This window comes from Schistocerca nitens, chromosome 4, assembly GCF_023898315.1.
Source record: "Schistocerca nitens isolate TAMUIC-IGC-003100 chromosome 4, iqSchNite1.1, whole genome shotgun sequence".
Classification (NCBI taxonomy): domain Eukaryota; kingdom Metazoa; phylum Arthropoda; class Insecta; order Orthoptera; family Acrididae; genus Schistocerca; species Schistocerca nitens.
Genome location: NC_064617.1, coordinates 856368942 through 856391160, shown reverse-complemented (window position 1 = coordinate 856391160; position 22219 = coordinate 856368942). Strand labels below are relative to the sequence as shown.

At 40.8% G+C, this 22219-nt stretch overlaps 1 protein-coding gene across 1 annotated transcript in view; it reads left to right on the top strand.

The window, feature by feature from the left end:
• The first annotated feature begins 1317 nt into the window (after window positions 1-1317).
• LOC126252616 (testis-specific serine/threonine-protein kinase 1-like) overlaps window positions 1318-22219 on the top strand; it is a 118211-nt gene continuing 97309 nt past the window's right edge. The window contains exon 1 of the mRNA XM_049953518.1: window positions 1318-1620. Within this exon, the coding sequence (XP_049809475.1) occupies window positions 1318-1620 (303 nt within the window). The remainder of the gene's footprint in view (window positions 1621-22219) is intronic.

Below are 22219 nucleotides of genomic sequence, written 5' to 3'. Positions count from 1 at the left end.
ATTTAAGTGCTTGGCAGAGGGTTCATCGAACCACAATCATACTATCTCTCTACCATTCCACTCCCGAACAGCGCGCGGGAAAAACGAACACCTAAACCTTTCTGTTCGAGCTCTGATTTCTCTTATTTTATGTTGATGATCATTCCTACCTATGTACGTTGGGCTCAACAAAATATTTTCGCATTCGGAAGAGAAAGTTGGTGAATGAAATTTCGTAAATAGATCTCGCCGCGACGAAAAACGTCTTTGCTTTAATAACTTCCATCCCAACTCGCGTATCATATCTGCCACACTCTCTCCCCTATTACGTGATAATACAAAACGAGCTGCCCTTTTATGCACCCTTTCGATGTCTTCCGTCAATCCCACCTGGTAAGGATCCCACACCGCGCAGCAATATTCTAACAGAGAACGAATGAGTGTAGTGCAAGCTGTCTCTTTAGTTGATTTGTTGCATCTTCTAAGTGTCCTGACAATGAAACGCAACCTTTGGCTCGCCTTTCCCACAATATTATCTATGTGGTCTTTCCAACTGAAGTTGTTCGTAATTTTAAAACCCAGGTACTTAGTTGAATTGACAGCCTTGAGAATTGTACTATTTATCGAGTAATCGAATTCCAACGGATTTCTTTTGGAACTCATGTGGATCACCTCACACTTTTCGTTACTTAGCGTCAACTGCCACCTGCCACACCATACAGCAATCATTTCCAAATCGCTTTGCAACTGATACTGGTCTTCGGATGACCTTACTAGACGGTAAATTACAGCATCATCTGCGAACAACCCAAGAGAACTGCTCAGATTGTCACCCAGGTCATTTATATAGATCAGGAGCAGCAGAGGTCCCAGGACGCTTCCCTGGGGAACACCCGATATCACTTCAGTTTTACTCGAAGATTTTCCGTCTATTACTACGAACTGCGACCTTCCTGACAGGAAATCACGAATCTAGTCGCACAACTGAGACGATAGCCATAGGCCCGCAGCTTGACTAGAAGTCGCTTGTGAGGAACGGTGTCAAAAGCTTTCCGGAAATCTAGAAATACCAAATGAACTTGAGATCCCCTGTCGATAGCGGCCATTACTTCGTGCAGTAGTATCATGATCCCTTGAGGCGTTTTCATTTTACATCTTTTCGCTCGTTTCCTTTTGAATTATCCTAACAGGCGTCTAATTGGGGCTACAGTCTGTCGTGCAGGGTTTCGGTTTCCTGGGAGCTACAGGTGTCTTGCTCGGTATGCTTGCTGTTGACAGTGAGTCAGCCCGGGACAGTGACGAAGCACACGCGCTTGTCCGACAGGGACTGGAGGCGCCATGGACAAAATGGCGCAGTCGGCGGGGCTGGGGCAGTCGCCCAGCGAGATGGCGGTGCTGGCGGAGCGCGGCTACCAGCTGGGCAAGAAGCTGGGCGAGGGCTCCTACGCTAAGGTCTACGTGGCCGAGTACCGGCGCACCGGCAGTGCCGACACCGCGCAGATGGTGGAGAAACTCGCCTGCAAGATCATCAACACAGCCGACGCGCCCAAGGACTTCGTCCGCAAGTTCCTGCCGCGCGAGCTCGATATCATCGCGCGCCTCCACCACCCGCACATCGTGCACATGCATAGCATCTGGCAGGTCAGCCAGCACTCCACTTGTCGGTCGCCGCACTCACTGGCATTGCCTACAGTAGTAACTATGCCCACACGCTTCTCGCTGAGCTGTTTCTGCACTGCACCTACGATTTCTAGTCCTGAACATAGGTGAGGCGACGGGGTGGAGGCAAGGAGCACTTGCACACGCACTTTAATACGGGACCTACACGCACAGTCTAACATATCTGTTGCAACACTTTGTCTCGCAGCGCCCCAAGTGGCCATCAAGCGACATTTATGAGTACGATATTGGCTCAGAGCGAATATTAACGTTTATACAAATGAAATTATGCAATTTTGAAGACATTACTGGTCTCATACAGACATGATTACATGTGTATAAACTGAAGTGGCAAGCGAAAATTTGTACCACGTTCGGGAATCGAACCCGGATCTTCTGCTTACAGGGCAGGTGCGTTAGCCAGTAAGCCACCCTCGCACAGTGGTTCACACAACTGCATGGATTACCCTGGCACCCGCTACTTCAGTTGGTTAGTTGGCTGTTTTTTTTTTTTTTTTTTTTTTTTTTTTTTTTTTTTTTTTTTTTTTTTTAGTGGGGGTGGGATAGTGGACCAAACAGTGAGGCACGGAGGTCATTGGTCCGAGCGGATTATGGAAGGATGCGGTAGGAAGTCAGCTCCGCCATTCTGAAGGAACCATTCTGGCATTTGCCTGAGGTGATTTAGAGACATCACAGGAAACCTAAATCAGGATCCTCCTGAAAGGGGGGCAGTGTCTAACCACTGTGCCACCTGCTTCATTCTATACAAATTAGATCATATTTGTATGAGACCAGTAAAGTCTCAGAAATTGTGTCATTTCATTTCCATAGGTACCTGCACCTGCATTTTAAGCTGGGTCCCCCATTTACATTCGACGCTGAGGTGCTATTCCAGAACTTGGAGAGGCTTGGGAATTCTGTTCATGTTTAAAGGGGGAATTTCAAGCGGACTGGCATGGCACTGAGAATTTGGATCAAGGAGCGAGGCCTTCCAGTGTAATCCCTGAAGCTACACTATGTGATCAAAAGTTTTCCGGAGACTCCCAGAAACATAAGTTTTTCACATTAGGTGTATTGTGCTCCCACCTACTGCCAGGTACGCCATATCAGCGACTGCAGTAGTCATTAGACATCGTGACAGAGCAGAATGGGGCACTCCGTCGAACTCACGGACTTCGAACGTGGTCAGGAGTAGTGGGGCAACATTCATACGGCCCCACTCTCCATTGTTGCCAAATTTATTCAAGATGGCGGCGATGACGTCATCCAAGATGGCAGCATGTAGACTTGGCAACAGTGCATGACGTCATCGAAGATGGCGGCTTTCGGCAGGAAAATAGGTCAATTGGGCTATGTCCACTAATCTAACCCCCAGAAAAAATTGCGGGAATTTTGAATTTTGGCGGGAAAATAGATCAATTGGGCTACGTCCACTAACCCTCCAGAAAAATTTGACACCTAATTCAAATTCCAACAAGATAATGCGTGCAAAACCCTACTTGTCTTTGTTATTATTCATTATTAACATTCATTACCATTTATTATTATTTGTTATCATTTACTATTATTTATTATTATTATTATTTCTTTCCTTTCTCAGACGTTATGTCTGCTTAAAAATGGAAAGTGACGCGGACCTTGATCAAGTGTGACTTCCTTTTAACTGTACGGTATATGTTACATTGCATTTAGGAACTTTCGGATAATTGAACATGTATCAATAATTACAGATTTCTGTAGTTGTATATATACGTTTGGATGTAGCTGTATTGCGTTGATGTACTGGTGGATATTGTGTGGTATGACTCCTGTAGTTGATAGTATAATTGGTATAATGTCAACTTTATCCTGATGCCACAAATCCTTGACTTCCTCATCCAGTTTGATTTTTTTTTCAATTTTTTCCCCTGTTTTATTCTGTATATTTGTCATATTGGGTATGGATATTTCGATTAGTTCCGTTAATTTCTTCTTTTTATTGGTGAGTATGATGTCAGGTTTGTTATGTGGTGTTGTTTTATCTGTTATAAGGTTCTGTTCCAGTATAATTTGTATTCATCATTCTCCAGTACATTTTGTGGTGCATACCTGTATGTGGGAATGTGTTGTTTTATTAGTTATGTCGTATGGCAAGTTGTTGATGTATTATTTTTTCTACATTGTCATTTCTTCTGGGGTATTCTGTATTTGCTAGTATTGTACATCCGCCTGTGATGTGATCTACAGTTTCTATTTGTTGTTTGGAAAGTCTGCATTTATCTGTTGTGGTATTGGGATCTTTAATAATATGCTTGCTGTAATATCTGGTGTTTATTGTTTGATCCTGTATTGCAATAATGAATCCTTCCATCTCACTGTATTCAAGTATATTGCCTTTACATAGGCATGTGTTGGATGCATCTTGATCGCTGTGTGGCTGTGTTAGATGATACGGGTGCTTGCCATGTAGTGTTTTCTTTTTCCAATTTCCTTTCTTCCTATCTGTTGTTATGTGATCTAAAGGGTTGTACAAGTGGTTATGAAATTGCAATGGTGTAGCCGATGTATTTATATGAGTGATTGCTTTGTGTATTTTGCTAGTTTCTGCTCGTTCTGTAAAGAATTTACTTAAATTGTCTACCTGTCCATAATGTAGGTTTTTTATGTCGATAAATTCCCTTCCTCTTTCCTTTCTGCTTAATGAGAATCTTTCTGTTGCTGAATCTATGTGATGTATTCTATATTTGTGGCAATGTGATCGTGTAAGTGTATTGAGTGCTTCTAGGTCTGTGTTACTCCATTTCACTACTCCAAATGAGTAGGTCAATATTGGTATAGTATAAGTATTTATAGCTTTTGTCTTGTTTCTTGCTGTCAATTCTGTTTTCAGTATTTTTGTTCGTCTTTGTCTATATTTTTCTTTTAGTTCTTCTTTAATATTTGTATTATCTATTCCTATTTATAGGCATCTGTTTTTTTCCATCGCTCCTATGCAGTCACTGTGGTCATCCAATATGTAAACTTGTTTAGTGTGTTTTCCCTTGACTATGCCATTTTTCTTATATTTGTCTGTTCCAAAAGCCATATTTATATCATTACTGAATACTTCTGTCATCTTTCGTAATTGGTTGAGTTGTTGATTTGTTGCTGCCAGTAGTTTTAGATCATCCCTGTATAGCAAATGTGTGATTTTGTGTTGATATGTTCCAGTAATATTGTATCCATAATTTGTATTGTTTAGCATGTTGGATAGTGGGTTCAGAGCAAGGCAGAACCAGAAAGGACTTAATGAGTCTCCTTGGTATATTCCACACTTAATCTGTATGGGATGTGATGTGATATTATTTGAATTTGTTTGGATATTAAGTGTGGTTTTCCAATGTTTCATTACTATGTTTAGGAACTGTATCAATTTAGGATCTACTTTGTATATTTCCAATATTTGTAGTATCCATGAGAGGGGTACACTATCAAAAGCTTTTTGGTAATCAATGTATGCGTAGTGTAGCGACCTTTGTTTAGTTTCAGCTTGAAATGTCACCTCTGCATCTATTATCAGTTGCTCTTTACATCCTCATGCTCCTTTGCAGCAGCCTTTTCGTTCTTCATTTATAATTTTGTTCTGTGTTGTATGTGTCATTAATTTCTTTGTAATGACTGAAGTTAATATATTGTATATTGTTGGTAGGCATGTTATGCGGCTATATTCTGCTGGGTTTGCTGTGTCTGCTTGATGTTTAGGTTTCAGATAAGTTATTCCTTGTGTAAGTGTATCAGGGAATGTGTATGGGTCTGCAGTGTAACTGTTAAATAATTTAGTTAGATGTGAATGTGTTGAGGTGAACTTCTTTAGCCAGAAATTTGCTATTTTATCTTTTCCAGGGGCTTTTCAATTGAGTGTAGAATTAATTGCTTAGGTGACTATATGTTGCAAAATTATCACTTCAGGCATTTGTGGTATCATCTTGTATGTGTCTGTATCTGCTTGTATCCACCATGCATGTCTGTTAATGATGTAACGGGTTTGACCATATGTTGCTCCAGAAGTGTTCCATGTCTGTTATGTTTGGTGGATTGTCTATTTTAATGTGTGTATTATCTATTGTCTGGTAAAATTTGTTTTGGTTTGTGTTGAATGTTTGGTTTTGTTTCCTTCTATTTTCACTTTTTTGTATCTTCTGCTTCTTTTCATCTAATTGCTCTATCGCTTCTTGTTGTGAAATTTTACCTAACCTTTTTCGTTTTTTGTCTGATATTTCATTTCTTATAAATTGTGTTAGCTGTCCGATGTCTTTTCTCAGTTTTTCTATTCTCATCTGTAGCCTGTGTTGCCATGCTGGTTTTGCAGGTTTCTTCTGTGTTTTGGTTGGTTCTGATCTCTGCCTAGTGTGTATAATTAGTGTAGTGAGTGTTCCTATATAAACCTGTAGTTGTAACTCTTCCATAGTTGTATTTTCATTTATTTTGTTGTGTATGATTGTGTTGATAGTTGTTATTTGGTGGTCTACGCAAGAATGGTCTATGTCTATATTTGTGTCTTTGGATTCTATATATGTCAGCTGAAATTTTTCTTCTATATCTAACATGTGTGTCACTTTGTGTTCTATTTATGCTTGTTCTGGTGGCTGTTCTGGGTATCTGGTAATAAATGTTGTGTATACTTGTGATCTGTATCCAGTTGTGTTGGTTCCTAAGTTTGTTGCTTGGTAATAACAGAACATGAGGTGTCGGTTAACTTCCTCTGACCATCTCATCCTCTGTCTTTGTTTTCCTTCTAGAGTAGTTGCAGGAAGCATATCCTGCAAAATACCTCTATTTGGATTTAAATCATTTTCCATGTGGCTAGCAGTGTCGTTACCATTGTGGATGGGCATATAGTTCAAGCGTTGTCCCAGACCATGACAGCGCTTGTCCGAGGCTTGATTAGATCTGTCCTGCACCAACTAATCACACTAAAAGGGGTGTTAGCCCTATTAGTGGTTTGTTCTTTTCGTCGCCTTTTACGACTGGCAGAACATAACGGGGGCCTATTCTTTTCCTGGGTCTCCACGGGGTTATTATTATTATTATTATTATTACTGTTGCTATTATTTTATTATTATTGGCGTTCCTCGACTAGAAAATTCGCGCCAAATTCAAATTCCAGCAAAATAATGGCTGCAAAACCATACTTCTCTTTGTTATTATTATTCATTGTTATTCATCAATAATAATTATCATTCACCCCCCCCCCCCCCCATGAACCATGGACCTTGCCGTTGGTGGGGAGGCTTGCGTGCCTCAGTGATACAGATGGCCGTACCGTAGGTGCAACCACAACGGAGGGATATCTGTTGAGAGGCCAGACAAACGTGTGGTTCCTGAAGAGGGGCAGCAGCCTTTTCAGTAGTTGCAGGGGCAACAGTCTGCATGATTGACTGATCTGGCCTTGTAACACTAACCAAAACGGCCTTGCTGTGCTGGTACTGCGAACGGCTGAAAGCAAGGGGAAACTAGAGCCGTAATTTTTCCTGATGGCATGCAGCTTTACTGTATGGTTAAATGATGATGGCGTCCTCTTGGGTAAAATATTCTAGAGGTACAAAAGTCCCCTGTTCGGATCTCCGGGTGGGGACTACTCAAGAGGATGTCGTTACCAGGAAAAAAAAACTGGCGTTCTACGGATCGGAGCATGGAATGTCAGATCCCTTAATCGAGCAGGTAGGTTAGAAAATTTAAAAAGGGAAATGGATAGGTTAAAGTTAGATATAGTGGGAATTAGTGAAGTTCAGTGGCAGGAGAAACAAGACTTTTGGTCAGGTGAATACAGGGTTATAAATACAAAATCAAATAGGGGTAATGCAGGAGTAGGTTTAATAATGAATAAAAAAATAGGAGTGCAGGTAAGCTACTACAAACAGCATAGTGAACGCATTATTGTGGCCAAGATAGACACGAAGCCCACGCCTACTACAGTAGTGCAAGTTTATATGCCAACTACTTCTGCAGATGATGAAGAAATTGATGAAATGTATGATGAGATAAAAGAAATTATTCAGGTAGTGAAGGGGGACGATAATGTAATAGTCATGGGTGACTGGAATTCGAGAGTAGCAAAAGGGAGAGAAAGAAACATAGTAGGTGAATATAGAATGGGGCTAAGAAATGAAAGAGGAAGCTGCCTGGTAGAATTTTGCAAAAAGGTGGGCATTTAAGGAGATGGAACCTGGATAAACTGAAAGAACCAGAGGTTGTACAGAGTTTCAGGGAGAGCATAAGGGAACAATTGACAGCAATGGGGGAAAGAAGTACAGTAGAAGAAGAATGGGTAGCTCTGAGGGATGAAGTAGTGAAGGCAGCAGAGGATCAAGTAGGTAAAAAGACGAGGGCTAATAGAAACCCTTGGGTAACAGAAGAAATATTGAATTTAATTGATTAAAGAAGAAGATATAAAAATGCAGTAAATGAAGCAGGCAAAATGGAATACAAACGTCTCAAAAATGAGATCGAAGTGCAAAATGGCTAAGCAGGGATGGCTAGAGAACAAATGTAAGGATGTAGAGGCTTATCTCATGAGGGGTACGATAGATACTGCCTACAGGAAAATTAAAGAGACCTTTAGAGAAAAGAGAACCACTTATATGAATATCAAGAGCTCAGACGGAAACCCAGTTCTAACCAAAGAAGGGAAAGCAGCAAGGTGGAAGGAGTATATAGAGGGTCTATACAAGGGCGATGTACTTGAGGACAATATTACGCAAATGGAAGAGAATGTAGATGAAGATGAAATGGGAGATATGATACTGTGTGAAGAGTTTGACAGAGCGCTGAAAGACCTAAGTCGAAACAAGGCCCTGGGAGTAGACAACATACCATTAGAACTTATGACGGCCTTGGGAGAGCCAGTCCTGACAAAACTCTAACATCTGGTGAGCAAGATGTATGATACAGGCGAAATACCCTCAGACTTCAAGAAGAATATAATAATTCCAATCCCAAAGAAAGAAGGTGTTGACAGATGTGAAATTTACCGAACTATCAGTTTAAAAGTCACAGCTGCAAAATACTAACACAAATTCTTTACAGACGAATGGAAAAACTGGTAGAAGCTGACCTCGGGAAAGATCAGTTTGGACTCCGTAGAAATACTGGAACACGTGTGGCAATACTGACCTTACGACTTATCTTAGAAGAAAGATTAAGGAAAGGCAAACGTACGTTTCTAGCATTTGTAGACTTAGAGAAAGCTTTTGACAACGTTGACTGGAATACTCTCTTTCAAATTCTGAAGGTGGCAGGGGTAAAATACAGGGAGCGAAAGGCTATTTACAATTTGTACAGAACCCAGATGGCAATTATAAGAGTAGAGGGGCATGAAAGGGAAGTAGTGGTTAGGAAGGGAGTGAGATAGGGTTGTAGCCTCTCCCCAATGTTATTCAATCTGTATATTGAGCAATCAGTAAAGGAAAAAAAAGAAAAATTCGGAGTAGGTATTAAAATCCATGAGAAGAAATAAAAACGTTGAGGTTCGCCGATGACATTGCAATTCTGTCGGAGACAGCAAAGGACTTGCAAAGCAGTTGAACGGAATGGACAGTGTCTTAAAAGGAGGATATAAGATGAACATCAACAAAAGCAAAACGAGGATAATGGAATGTAGTCGAATTAAGTCGGGTGATGCTGAGGGAATTAGATTAGAAAATGAGACACTTAAAGTAGTAAAGGAGTTTTGATATCTGGGAAGCAAAACAACTGATTATGTTAGAAGTAGAGAAGATATAAAATGTAGACTGGCAATGGCAAGGAAAGCGTTTCTGAAGAAGAGAAATTTGTTAACATCGAGTATAGATTTAAGTGTCAGGAAGTCGTTTCTGAAAGTATTCATATGGAGTATAGCCATGTATGGAAGTGAAACACGGACGATAAATAGTTTGGACAGGAAGAGAATAGAAGCTATGGAAATGTGGTGCTACAGAAGAATGCTGAAGATTAGATAGGTAGATCACATAACTAATGAGGAGGTATTGAATAGAATTGGGGAGAAGAGGAGTTTGTGGCACAACTTGACGAGAAGAAGGGACCAGTTGGTAGGACATGTTCTGAGGCATCAAGGGATCAAAAATTTAGCATTGGAGGGCAGCGTGGAGGGTAGAAATTGTAGAGAGAGACCAAGAGATGAATACACTAAGCAGATTCAGAAGGATGTAGGTTGCAGTAGGTACTGGGAGATGAAGAATTGCAGAGTATATTGTATCATCGAGAGCTGCATCCAACCAGTCTCAGGACTGAAGACCATAACAACAACAACATATCATTCATCATTTACTATTATTTATTATTATTATTGGCCTTCGTCCACTAGAAAATTGCGCCAAATTCAAATTCCAACAAAATAATGTCTCGAAAACTGTACTTCTATTTTTTATTATTTATTATCATTTATTATTATTATTTATTCAAGATGCCCGATTTTCTCGACCACAAAGCCATTTGCATTACATGCATAACAAAAATCTATCACAGGTTCAAATACCAACATCATACTCGATCACACGTACGAATTTTCACGGTCACTAATCTTTTTTCACTGGTAACCTATCATAATCCGGTTAAATAATAAAGTGCACTTATATTAACCTAAGTCACATCCTTTGATTTTGCAGGGGGAAAGGGACTGAAGTCTTTATTTAAAGCAGTACGGTCATCACTTGCTCTCCAGCATAATCAGTACACATCTTCGAGATCGCAGCAACAACCAATGCAGTCGCCATGACGTACGCGCTCCAGCTGAATTACTTCATATCGTCACCACCCCCTGGCCCCGCCAGAGAGTGCGCGGGCTGTTGCCTATGACAGTGACGTGAGGCGGCGCACTGGGGCCAGCCCACACTAGCCCCCGGCTACCGGCGTCGCAGAGTCCCCCAAACCACTCACATTAAGTAAACATGTTTTCGCTGGACACGCTGGAAATTGCCGCGGTTGACGTCACAACGGTCAGCTTGTGTATTTTGCTATTCTCTGCTCTTCCTATAAGGAATTTTCTTAAATTTTCTACCTGTCCATAATGTAGGTTTTTTTATGTCGATAAATCCCCTTCCTCCTTCCTTTCTGCTTAATGTGAATCTTTCTGTTGCTGAATCTATGTGATGTATTCTATATTTGTGGCAATGTGATCGTGTAAGTGTATTGAGTGCTTCTAGTTCTGTGTTACTCCATTTCACTACTCCAAATGATTAGGTCAATATAAGTATAGCATAAGTATTTATAGCTTTTGTCTTGTTTCTTGTTATCAATTCTGTTTTCAGCATTTTTGTTAGTCTTTGTCTATATTTTTCTATTAGTTCTTCTTTAATATTTGTTTTATCTATTCCTATTTTTTGTTTGTATCCTAGATTTTTATAGGCATCTGTTTTTCCATCGCTTCTATGCAGTCGCTGTGGTAATCCAATATGTAATCTTCTTGTTTAGTATGTTTTCCCTTGACTATGCTATTTTTCTTACATTTGTCTGTTTCAAAAGCCATATTTATATTATTGCTAAATACTTCTGTTATCTTTAGTAATTGGTTGAGTTGTTGATTTGTTGCTGCCAGTAGTTTTAGATCATCCCTGTATAGCAAATCTGTGACGTTTTTGTTCGTATGTTCCACTAATATTATATCCATAATTTGTATTATTTATCATGTTGGATAGTGGGTTCAGAGCAAGGCAGAACCAGAAAGAACTTAATGAGTCTCCTTGGTATATTCCACACTTAATCTGTATTGGCTGTGATGTGATATTATTTGAATTTGCTTGGATATTAAGTGTGATTTTCCAATTTTTCATTACTATGTTTAGCAACTGTATCAATTTAGGATCTACTTTGTATATTTCCAAATTTGTAGTATCCATGAGAGGGGTACACTATCTAAAGCTTTTTGGTGATCAATGTATGCATAGTGTAACAACCTTTGTTTAGTTTTAGCTTGATATGTCACCTCTGCATCTGTTATCAGTTACTCTTTACATCCTCATGCTCCTTTGCAGCAGCCTTTTCGTTCTTCATTTATAATTTTGTTCTGTGTTGTATGTGTCACTAATTTCTGTGTATTGACTCAAGTTAATATATTGTATATTGTTGGTAGGCATGTTATGGGTCTATATTTTGCTGTGTCTCCTTGATCTTTAGGTTTCAGATAAGCTATTCCTTGTGTAAGTGTATCGGGGACTCTGTATGGGTCTGCAACGTAACTGTTAAATAATTTAGTTAGATGTGAATGTGTTGAGGTGAACTTCTTTAGCCAGAAATTTGCTATTTTATCTTTTCCAGGGGCTTTACAATTGTGCGTAGAATTAATTGCTCGGGTGACTTCATGTTACAAAATTATCACTTCAGGCATTAGTGGTATCATCTTGTATGTGTCTGTTTCTGCTTGTATCCACCGTGCATGTCAGCTATGTTGTACCGGGTTTGACCATATGTTGCTCCAGTAGTGTTCCATGTCTGTTATGTTTGGTGGATTGTCTGTTTTAATGTGTGTGTTATCTATTGTCTCGTAAAATTTGTTTTGGTTTGTGTTGAATGTTTGGTTTTGTTTCCTTCTATTTTCACCTTTTTGTGTCTTCTAAGTCGTTTGGCCAATTTGTTAGCTGTCCGATGTCTTTTCTCAGCTTTTCTATTCTCATCTGTAGCCTGTGTTGCCATGCTGGTTTTGTGGGTTTCTTCTGTGTGTTGGTTGGTTCTGATCTCTGCCTAGTGTGTATATTTAGTGTAGTGAGTGCTCCTATATAAACCAGTAGTTGTAACTCTTCCATAGTTGTATTTTCATTTATGTTGTTGTGTATGATTGTGTTTCGACTTGGTTATTTGGTGGTCTATGCAGGAATGGTCTAATGTCTGTATTTGTGTCTTTGTATTCTATATATGTCAGTTGACTTTTTCTTCTATATCTAACATGTGTGTCACTTCGTGTTCTTTTTGTGCTTGTTCTGGTGGCTGTCTTAAGATTTCGTTTTCCTCTGATTGTTTAATTGATGCGTGTTGTTCTTTGTTTGTTTGCTCTACGATGTTTGAGTCCATTACTGTATTTTCTTCTTCTTCTGATTGCACATTATTTTGTTCCAGTATTTGTTGTACTTGTTGTTTGATGTTTTCTAATTCTGACTGGGGTATCCTGTTATTTTTGATTATTACACGGATCTCATCAACTAGTCGTTGTTCTGTTAAAAATTTTAGTTCTGGGTATCTGGTAATAAATGTTGTGTATACTTGTGATCTGTATCCGGTTGTGTTGGTTCCTAAGTTTGTTGCTTGGTAATAACAGAACATGAGGGGTCGGTTAACTTCATCTGACTATCTCATCCTCTATCTTGGTTTTCCTTCTAGAGTGGTTGCAGAAGCATATCCTGCAAAACACCTCTATTTGGATTTAAATCATTTTCCGTGCGGCTAGCAGTGTCGTTACCATTGTGGACGTGCATAGGGTTCAAGCGTCGTCCCCGACCATGACAGCGCTTGTCCGAGGCTTCATTAGTTCTGTCCTGAACCAACTAATCACACTAAAAGGGGGGTTAGCCCTATTAGTGGTTTGTTCTTTTTGTCGCCTTTTACGACTGGTAGAACATAACGGAGGCCTATTCTTTTCCCAGGCCTCCACGGTGTTTATTATTATTATTATTATTATTATTATGTGACCGAGAACGCCGTGCTACACTTTTGGCGCCAAAGTTTGCTAAACAGCTAAATCCGCCATGAGTGTACAAGAGCACGTTTGCGCCACGATACCCCTCGCTAAGTTAGTTGAATCTCTCGCGCTTGCGTTATAGTCGGACACGAGCCCCGCGAACGTCTGACCGCTTACGTCACACACCCTCGATCGCCCCCTCCATACACGCGACGGACATAGTCTTCTGTAAATATGCTAACACCCACATCGCTTACCTAACCTATCAATTACCTAAGTACTTAATTGCACTTCAGTTTTAATCATATTAAATAATTCAATTTACAATATGATATACATATGCAAAGGTGTTCAGCTACCTACTTTCAAATACTTTTAAAGGACGAGACCGCAACCTCTTCCTAGGAACCCTCACCGAGTTTGAATTCTGTCAGTAAAGAAACGTCACTTGCACTTTCTCTACAAACCTAAGAAAATTGTGCGTAAAGAAAGGGCACTTGTACTAATCTCAACCACCCGACCAGCACTTACTCCTAGGATCAGGCACCAAGTGTGAAATCTGCCAGTAAACAAAGCTCACTTGCGTCTTCGCTACCAACGTAAGAAAATTGCTGAAAACGAAGTGTACCAACCCCACCACTTCCTAGGGGGCAGCTGGTAAAAGGACTCAACCCGCACTAGGCTGATGGAAGGACGAAGGAGTGTACTTTATTTATTTGGGGGCAATTTATTTAGGAATGGAGTATATGCATCACAAAACACACGCTCTGACATGCCGCACACCATACAGACGTGCAAACCACTAGCACATAACTCATTTATAAAGCTCTAGACACACGCTTCCTAATTCTAAACAGTTAAAAATAAGGCATAGCACAGCTTATAGACATGCGAACTGCTCGTAAATAATGCAAAACGTTTACGTCCAAACATCCAAACAACTCCTAATTTTCGCAAATAATTTCAGTGCAGACATGCAAACTGCTCCTAAATAATACAGCAGTATGATGTGTAGACACGCTAAGTACTCGTAAACTATTCAAATAGCGCATATGAAGGCCTACCGACCCAATTCCGAAATAATGCAATCAACGCGCGCAAGCACAGTACATTGAGTACACAGGAGGGAGCAATAAGTGACGTATACCTCAGATGCCGAAACGCGCACACCCCGTGCTCGGCTTCCGCAAACATGAAGTGGCGGCACCTCCCTCATACGTAGCACCTGTGAAATTCCTATCCAAACACGTGCTCACCTACACACACGTGCTGATGTGCTCGGGTGGGACTGCAACCCCGAGCTTCAGCCGAACGCAGGCCAAAGTTGTATATAGGCGCCCTTAATAACCGAGCGTTTATTTACACACACAACGCGCACTCCAAGCAGAGCCGCGTGCGTTCGGCCTTCCTCACTCTAACTGCGATCCAGCGAAGACGCTTCAGAATTCCATTCCACAATAGCAGAACCTGCTTTCCCCCCTTTGCAATTCTAACGGCCCATAAGTGACGATTGACTGATGCTTCACCACACGTGCCACAACCCCTGCAAAGTGAGGCAGCCACAGCACGCACCCGCCAGCCGCCGCCACCGAACACCGGTGAAAGTTGCATTCCAAGCAGCGCTCACACCAGACTCATATTCGAGGCGTCTCCAGGTGCCGCTCGTCTCTGCTGTTGAATGCAAGGCGTGTTACACACACACACACATACATACACATGGTCATCCTCTCTGCTCATCCCATAACATAAGCAATAGTAACTTTACAATCCAATATATACAAAGCCTACACAACGTAAGCCACAGTAACTTTGACAATACCGACTACATGCCCCAATGCTCTCCATACCTAAGGAAGCACTGTGAACCTGCTCTTTCTTACTGCACACGTGACACTCAGCGGTAATCAGCCCTTCTACATCAACGACGGAAGTCCCTCTCAGAACTGTTCCACAAATTCGGAGATCGCTTCCCCTCAACACAAATGCGTTACTCTCTCTTCCTCCTTGCCTGCTCGCTTTTTTTCTACAAACATCTCCAGACTAATAGACTACAAGAACACACCAAAATTTTTCGAAGTACAGCATCCTGTAAACCACTGAGTAACTAGAAAATGGCTCTGAGCACTATGGGACTTAACATCTGTGGTCATCAGTCCTCTAGAACTTAGAACTACTTAAACCTAACTAACCTAAGGACATTACACACATCCATGCACGAGGCATGATTCGAAACTGCGACCGTAGCGGTCACGCGGTTCCAGACTGAAGCGCCTAGAACCGCACGGCCACACAGGCCGGCGAGTAACTAGAAACAAACAGACCAAAAAAATGATATTCGCACTCACGAATACCGAAGTCGTTGATGTCATTATACTTACAGTTAAATGTTGCGATCGCGGTCTCAATTGATTGGCATTTGACAATGCGCTAAGTATCGGAAATACTCTCTCTTGACCCCTGTTACTCTGGAAATATCTATACCGTCCTCACGACTTCCTCTCTACTCATCACATAGCATAAACAATATTAACTTTACAATGCAATATATACAAACGCTACACAATGTACATCCAATTAACTTTACAGTACAGTATATACACATTTGACACAAAACAGTGCACTTATCCAGTATATCTGTACAACATGCGAAGAAAAACATCCTATTCCTACAGCGTCTATATAACGCAATGCTCTCCAATCCTAGGAAAGCACTGTCAACCTGCTCTTTCTCTCTACAGACCCGACACTCAGAGCTAATCTTCCCTCTTACATCAGCAGACCTAAGTCACCCTCAGAACTCTTTTACAAATTCGGTATCATTCCCCTCAGCACAAACGCCTTACTGTCTCTCCTTCCTTGTCTGTTCGCTTTTCTACAAACATCCTCAGATTCATAGACTGCAAGAACACATGTACTTTCTCGATAATATTACGCCATTTTAGCTGTGCTTCTCAATATCATGCACTAGGCTACACCCTACCGATCATTAGTTCATCATAATTCCCAAGATATACACTTCAAATTGTCTACAAAAGCCGAACTTTATCTATGTGCAAAATGCTGTAAACCACTGACTTACTAGAAACAAACATACGCAAAATGATATTTCCACTCTCGAATACCGGTCTCAGTCATGTAACATATTCGATATCTTGGCTGTAATTTATACATCAACTAAGGTCTGTCCCAGGTCTAGAGAACAGACAAGCGTGTATCCAACACACCACAATCGATCTTCACTCAACTAAATAAAGGAAGCAAATGTGCAGAAGTAGTCAACTGAACAATCTACATCCCATCGAATAACACTCCAACCCAAATCAATCATCTTCTCAAATTCTCACTTGATCACCAAAGCCGCCCAACACATACTGTTACTTCACTATTCTGTCGTCTAGAGGACATCTGAGTTAACTCTTACAGATTGATACACTCCAACAGATCTCTGCATTCAGACAGCTGCTCCAGTTATTTATTATTATTTACTATCATTTATGATAATTTATTATTATTTATTATCATTTATTATTTATTATTATTTATATCATATGCGTGTGTTCGCCACGAGGTCCGGAGTCCAACTGGGTTAGTACACATTGCCACCAGCAGAGGGCCTTATTCGAGATGTCCGATTTTGGTAGGGAGTTTGAATTTTGGTGGAAGATCATACAATGCGTCTACCTAACAAAAATGGCTCCAAGTTCAACTGTGTTTAGCTCCTATCACAACCACCAGAGCGCTCTGTCATCACGTAAGTTGATCTCGCAATTACCATTATTCAAGATGGCTGCAACCAGTGCGAAACTTGTCACCTTTCCCGAACCTGCATGCTACAGTAAAATTCCAACTTGGCTTGAGTCACACCCTACACATCGTTCAGCTGATCCCATTTCCAGATCTTTGCACATCTGATGTCTGCAATTTAAGTCGGGGAAAGCCATATCCATTACCTTCTGCAGCCTGTCTAGAAACAGAACGACCTCAGTTACTGTAACAGGACCTTGTCTTGACCATTCGCCAGAAATGCGAGCGCCGCCAGCAGCATGTCAAAGCCACATATCCATCCATCTAAACAGCCATCCACTCAGCCACAGGACCAGCAAGCCGAAGTGGGCTCTCTCTATAACTGCTCTCCAGCTATTGTCTAACGACATACACTGCATAAATGGATTCCTGAATAGCGCAGATCTCTATCCACCCCCCCCCCCTTGCATCTCCATCTTGACATGTGAACAGTGTCTCTCCTCCAGCCAGCGAACCCGACGTCATTCACGCTGCGCTGACAATTTCCACTCACAAATCTTAAACACTCGCGTATATAAATGCCTATTCACTTCTGCCAAAACTCACTTAATAATAAAAAAGCATTTTCCATTTCTAAGCATAGATTAGTATGCATTTAGAACAAATAGACAAACATAATTCCAAGCAGAAGTCATACATATGATTAAAAAGAAAAAAATGACCTCAATTTAGGTTATCCAACATTTATTTAGATGTACTAATGATACAGTAGTAGATGAGTCGTGTCATCCACTCGCTCATTCCTTCAACACACACTTTCACAGAACTTTTTCTACTTGTATGCCACCCACCCTCTTATAATAATTTTGTACAACCATTTACTCCCCCACATACAACCCAGCTCAATAGAACATAATAATTCCTTTTTCCACAGATAGTCATATTCGGTGAACAATTAAATGTACTAAATTATGCATACATGTAGTCAAACAAGCAAATACTTTTACCGACATACAGACCACTCTCACTGAGAATAAGGCATTTAATATTATATACTTAAACACAGACCAATGATAACAACATTCCGACGCGCACCTTGGCCTTGTAATAAAGATACAATTCATTTTCCTATACGGTACACAATCCCCATTTTACATCAGAGCACCCTCAGTCGACCCGAGTCGGTCTCAGAACAGTTCAGCTAATTCGAGAGCCTTTTCCCATTGGCAGAAACGCGTCAGTCTTTCTGATCAGAGCCTGCTCCCTTTTCTACAGACATCTCCTGACTCACGTATTAGAAGACCAAAAAATATTTTTAATGTAATATTATAACATTCACCTCGTACTCGTCGATATTAAGCACAGTCTAGTACTTTAGTGTGCCATAGACCTCTGACTAACTAGAATTCTTGCCATGCACAGACATTAACACGGACTGATGCACAGCCTCTCATAGGAAACTATACCTTGCACCTTGTAAATCATATTCGTACAGTCGATACGATAACATTGAATCATTTTAAATAAAGGACAACTACAACACAAGGAAACTAGAAGAGCCTGGTGGCGTTGTGGCGACTTTCAAAACTACGCCCCGAAAGTGATTGACAGCCTCTACATTTAAACTCAGATGTCGCAATGACCCAATAGTTGATAACTCTGCGTTCCATTTCTAGTGATTGTTCATTTTGCATACAAGTACGGGATCACCGTTTTCAGTGCTAGCAACCCCAGAAGTTGCGGTCCATCAACAAAAATTTGTTCCCCAACTCAAACAAGCATTGTCAATCAATCATTATGTGGTACCCAATGCACGGATGGGCTGCATAAGACACCACCGATCTACTGTAATATTATCCATCACGGCTGAAATCGCGAAAAATTTTACAGTAAGTCCAACACTGGCCAATCATGTGACAACATGTTCTCCTAATTTCAGTATCATAGCTAAACGATACCTCCTCTGCTTTGCAAGTATCATTGCGAGCATTCATAGCTGACTGCTCAGTACGTCCATTCACACTTATTTCTCGAACACATAAAAACGATCAAAGTATACCAGACAACGATATACATATTTCTAAGACCTCGTGCATAGTACACGATCAATCTCTTTGCGTATGGCGGTCACAGAGCAATCTCGTCCTCTTACGTTAAAAGACCATCCTCACCTTGGCGTTGACCAGCCTACCCCGCAACATCGCTACCCAATTAATCCTCAACCGAGCAGACGAATATAGCTACACTTCACCTCTCTTGACTGAATAGAGCTTTCCTAGTCCTAACCTCTCCAAGTGCACCACATTTCTCGAGATGTAACCAATCGACATTAACTAAAAGATTACACCACATTTGTCATTGTTTAGGCCGGCCATTGTGGCCGAGCGGTTCTAGGCGCTTCATTCTGCAACCGCGCGACCGCTACGGTCGCTGGTTCGAATCCTGCCTCGGACATAGATGTGTGTGATGTCCTTAGGTTAGTTCCGTTTAAGTAGATCTAAGTTCTAGGGGACTGATGACCTCAGACGTTAAGTCTCACAGTGCTCAGAGCCATTTGAACCATTTTGTCATTGTTTAGTTTCCTAACGAGCCTGGGAGGTACGGAACCATACATTAAAGGAAAGTTAATTTATGATTCTCTTGTAATGTACAGGCATTTTCTGAATAATGGCGTTTTCCTTTAATAACAAAAGATTGTCCTTAAATAGCAGAAGACACGACCTTTTGCAGGAAGACGTCGTATATGTACCCAACAAAGTAGAATTTTGTTCGCTTCATTTCAGTCAAATCACTTCACGAAGAGTTTAGGAAACCTATATGGAATGTAAGAACTACATTATTTAACGTACTAAATAATCCACCACAACTGTAGGCGAACGAAGAATCACACAGACATGATAATAAATCGTCAAAATCAATAAAACTGTTTAATAGCACAGGAGAAACCAGTTACACAATTGTTGCTAAATCTGAGACACAAACGGCAAGAATCTTCAACACATTAACTTTTGAAGCAAAAGTAATTACATTTACAAAAATGTTAGTATATTAGATAGGGGAGGGGATTGTAAGGGTAGGCAAATCATTAGACTCTATAAAAAATTTTAAGTGTCAACGAAAGTCTCTATGATAATAACACCAGACGACAACATAAGTACACGCTTCTCATGCATGAAATACGAGTTTATATTCTCTTGTTTTCATGGGAACAAGCTACAAATACACACATGTTCGAAAGTATTTCTTCACGAACATGTTGTAGCTTGTTCAGCTAGATTCAGCTGTTTTTAACTGTATATCACGATAATTCATGTCTCTCAGTAATTTACCGACGCGCGGAACGCAAAAATATAACAACTATTTCGTTAAGTAAGTAGAAAATAATTAAAAACAAACATTACCCTTACGACGCATGTGACTGTCTGCTTTCTGACCGCTAGGGGTGCTAGTGTAGCTCCAGCTGTCAAACGCTAACAACTTTCACAACAGAGACTGTCGGTGATTGTATGTATTAGGCTGTGCTGCACCTAATACCGTATGCAGATATAGATAATATCGGAACAAAAGTATTGGTATCATCTGTCTGCCAACTGAAAAGCGAGCAGGCGACTGCTAACTCTCTCCACCCAGGTGTGCGAAAAGCAGCATAACGCAGTAGTATACCTAGACCTAAAAAAATATCGATACTTCCGTAATATCAGAAAAGAAGTATTGATTAGTATTGTTGCAAATACAACAACCACTCACTTCACGAAAGGCACCTACCTAAAGACTGGAAAGCGGTACAGTTCACACCAAACAACAACACAGAAAATCTGCTCAACTTTAGACACGCGGCATTGAATCCGATTTGCGCCACAGTAATGGAAAAAATTGGCTTTGAACATTATGAATTATTACATTGGTGGATAAGTTATTAGCATTTTTATGCTGGTATTCCAGTTGCTATAGGTCTATTTATCGAGTGTCATTTTTTTATTTGTAGTTCACTGTTGTTATTTGAGTTTACACATTGTTATTTTGTCATTTGGAAATAGTGAATGGAGCTGTGCACACTAGAAAATGGAGTAACAAGTGGAGAAATTTAAATATTTATATCTACATCTACATTCAAACCCCGCAAGCCACATGACAGTGTGTGGCGGAGGGTACTTTGAGTACCTCTATCGGTTCTCCCTTCCATTCCAGTCTCGTATTGTTCGTCGAAAGAAAGATTGTCGGTATGCCTCTATGTGGACTCTAATCTCTCTGATTTTATCCCCATGGACTCTTCGCGAGATATACGTAGGAGGGAGCACTATACTGCTTGACTCCTCGATGAAGGTATGTTCTCGAAACTTCAACAAAAGCCCGTACCGAGCTACTGAGCGTCTCTCTTGCAGAGTCTTCCACTGGAGTTTATCTATCATCTCCGTAACGCTTTCGCGATTACTAAATAATCCTGTAACGAAGCGCGCTGCTCTCCGTTGGATCTTCTCCGTCTCTTCTATCAACCCTATATGGTACGAATCCCACACCGGTGAGCAGTATTCAAGCAGTGTACTGTAACCTACTTCCTTTGTTTTCGGATTGCGTTTCCTTAGGATTCTTCCAATCAATCTCATAGAATTAACTGCTTCCAGTTGCTGACCTGCTATATTGTAACTAAATGAAAAAGAATCCTTCTTTCAATGTATTCGCAGCACATTACACTTGTCTACATTGAGATTCAATTGCCATTCCCTACACCATGCGTCAATTCGTTGCAGATCCTCCTGCAATTCAGTACAATTTTCCACTGTTACAACCTCTCGATATACTACAGCATCATCCGCAAAAAGCCTCAGTGAATTTCCGATGTTATTCACAAGGTCATTTATGTATATTCTGAATATCAACGGTCCTACAAGACTCCCCTGCGGCACACCTGAAATCACTCTTACTTCGGAAGACTTCTCTCCATTCAGAATGACATGCTGCGTTCTGTTAATTAGGAACTCTTCAGACCAATCACACAATTAGTCTGATAGTCCATATGCTAGTATTTTGTTCATTAGACGAGTGTGGGGAACTGTATCGAACGCCTTGCGGAAGTCAAGAAACACGGCATCTACATGGGAACCCGTGTCTATGGCCCTCTGACTCTCGTGGACGAATAGCGCGAGCTGGTTTTTACACGATCGTCTTTTTCTAAACCCATGCTGATACCTACAGAGTAGATTTCTAGTCTGCAGA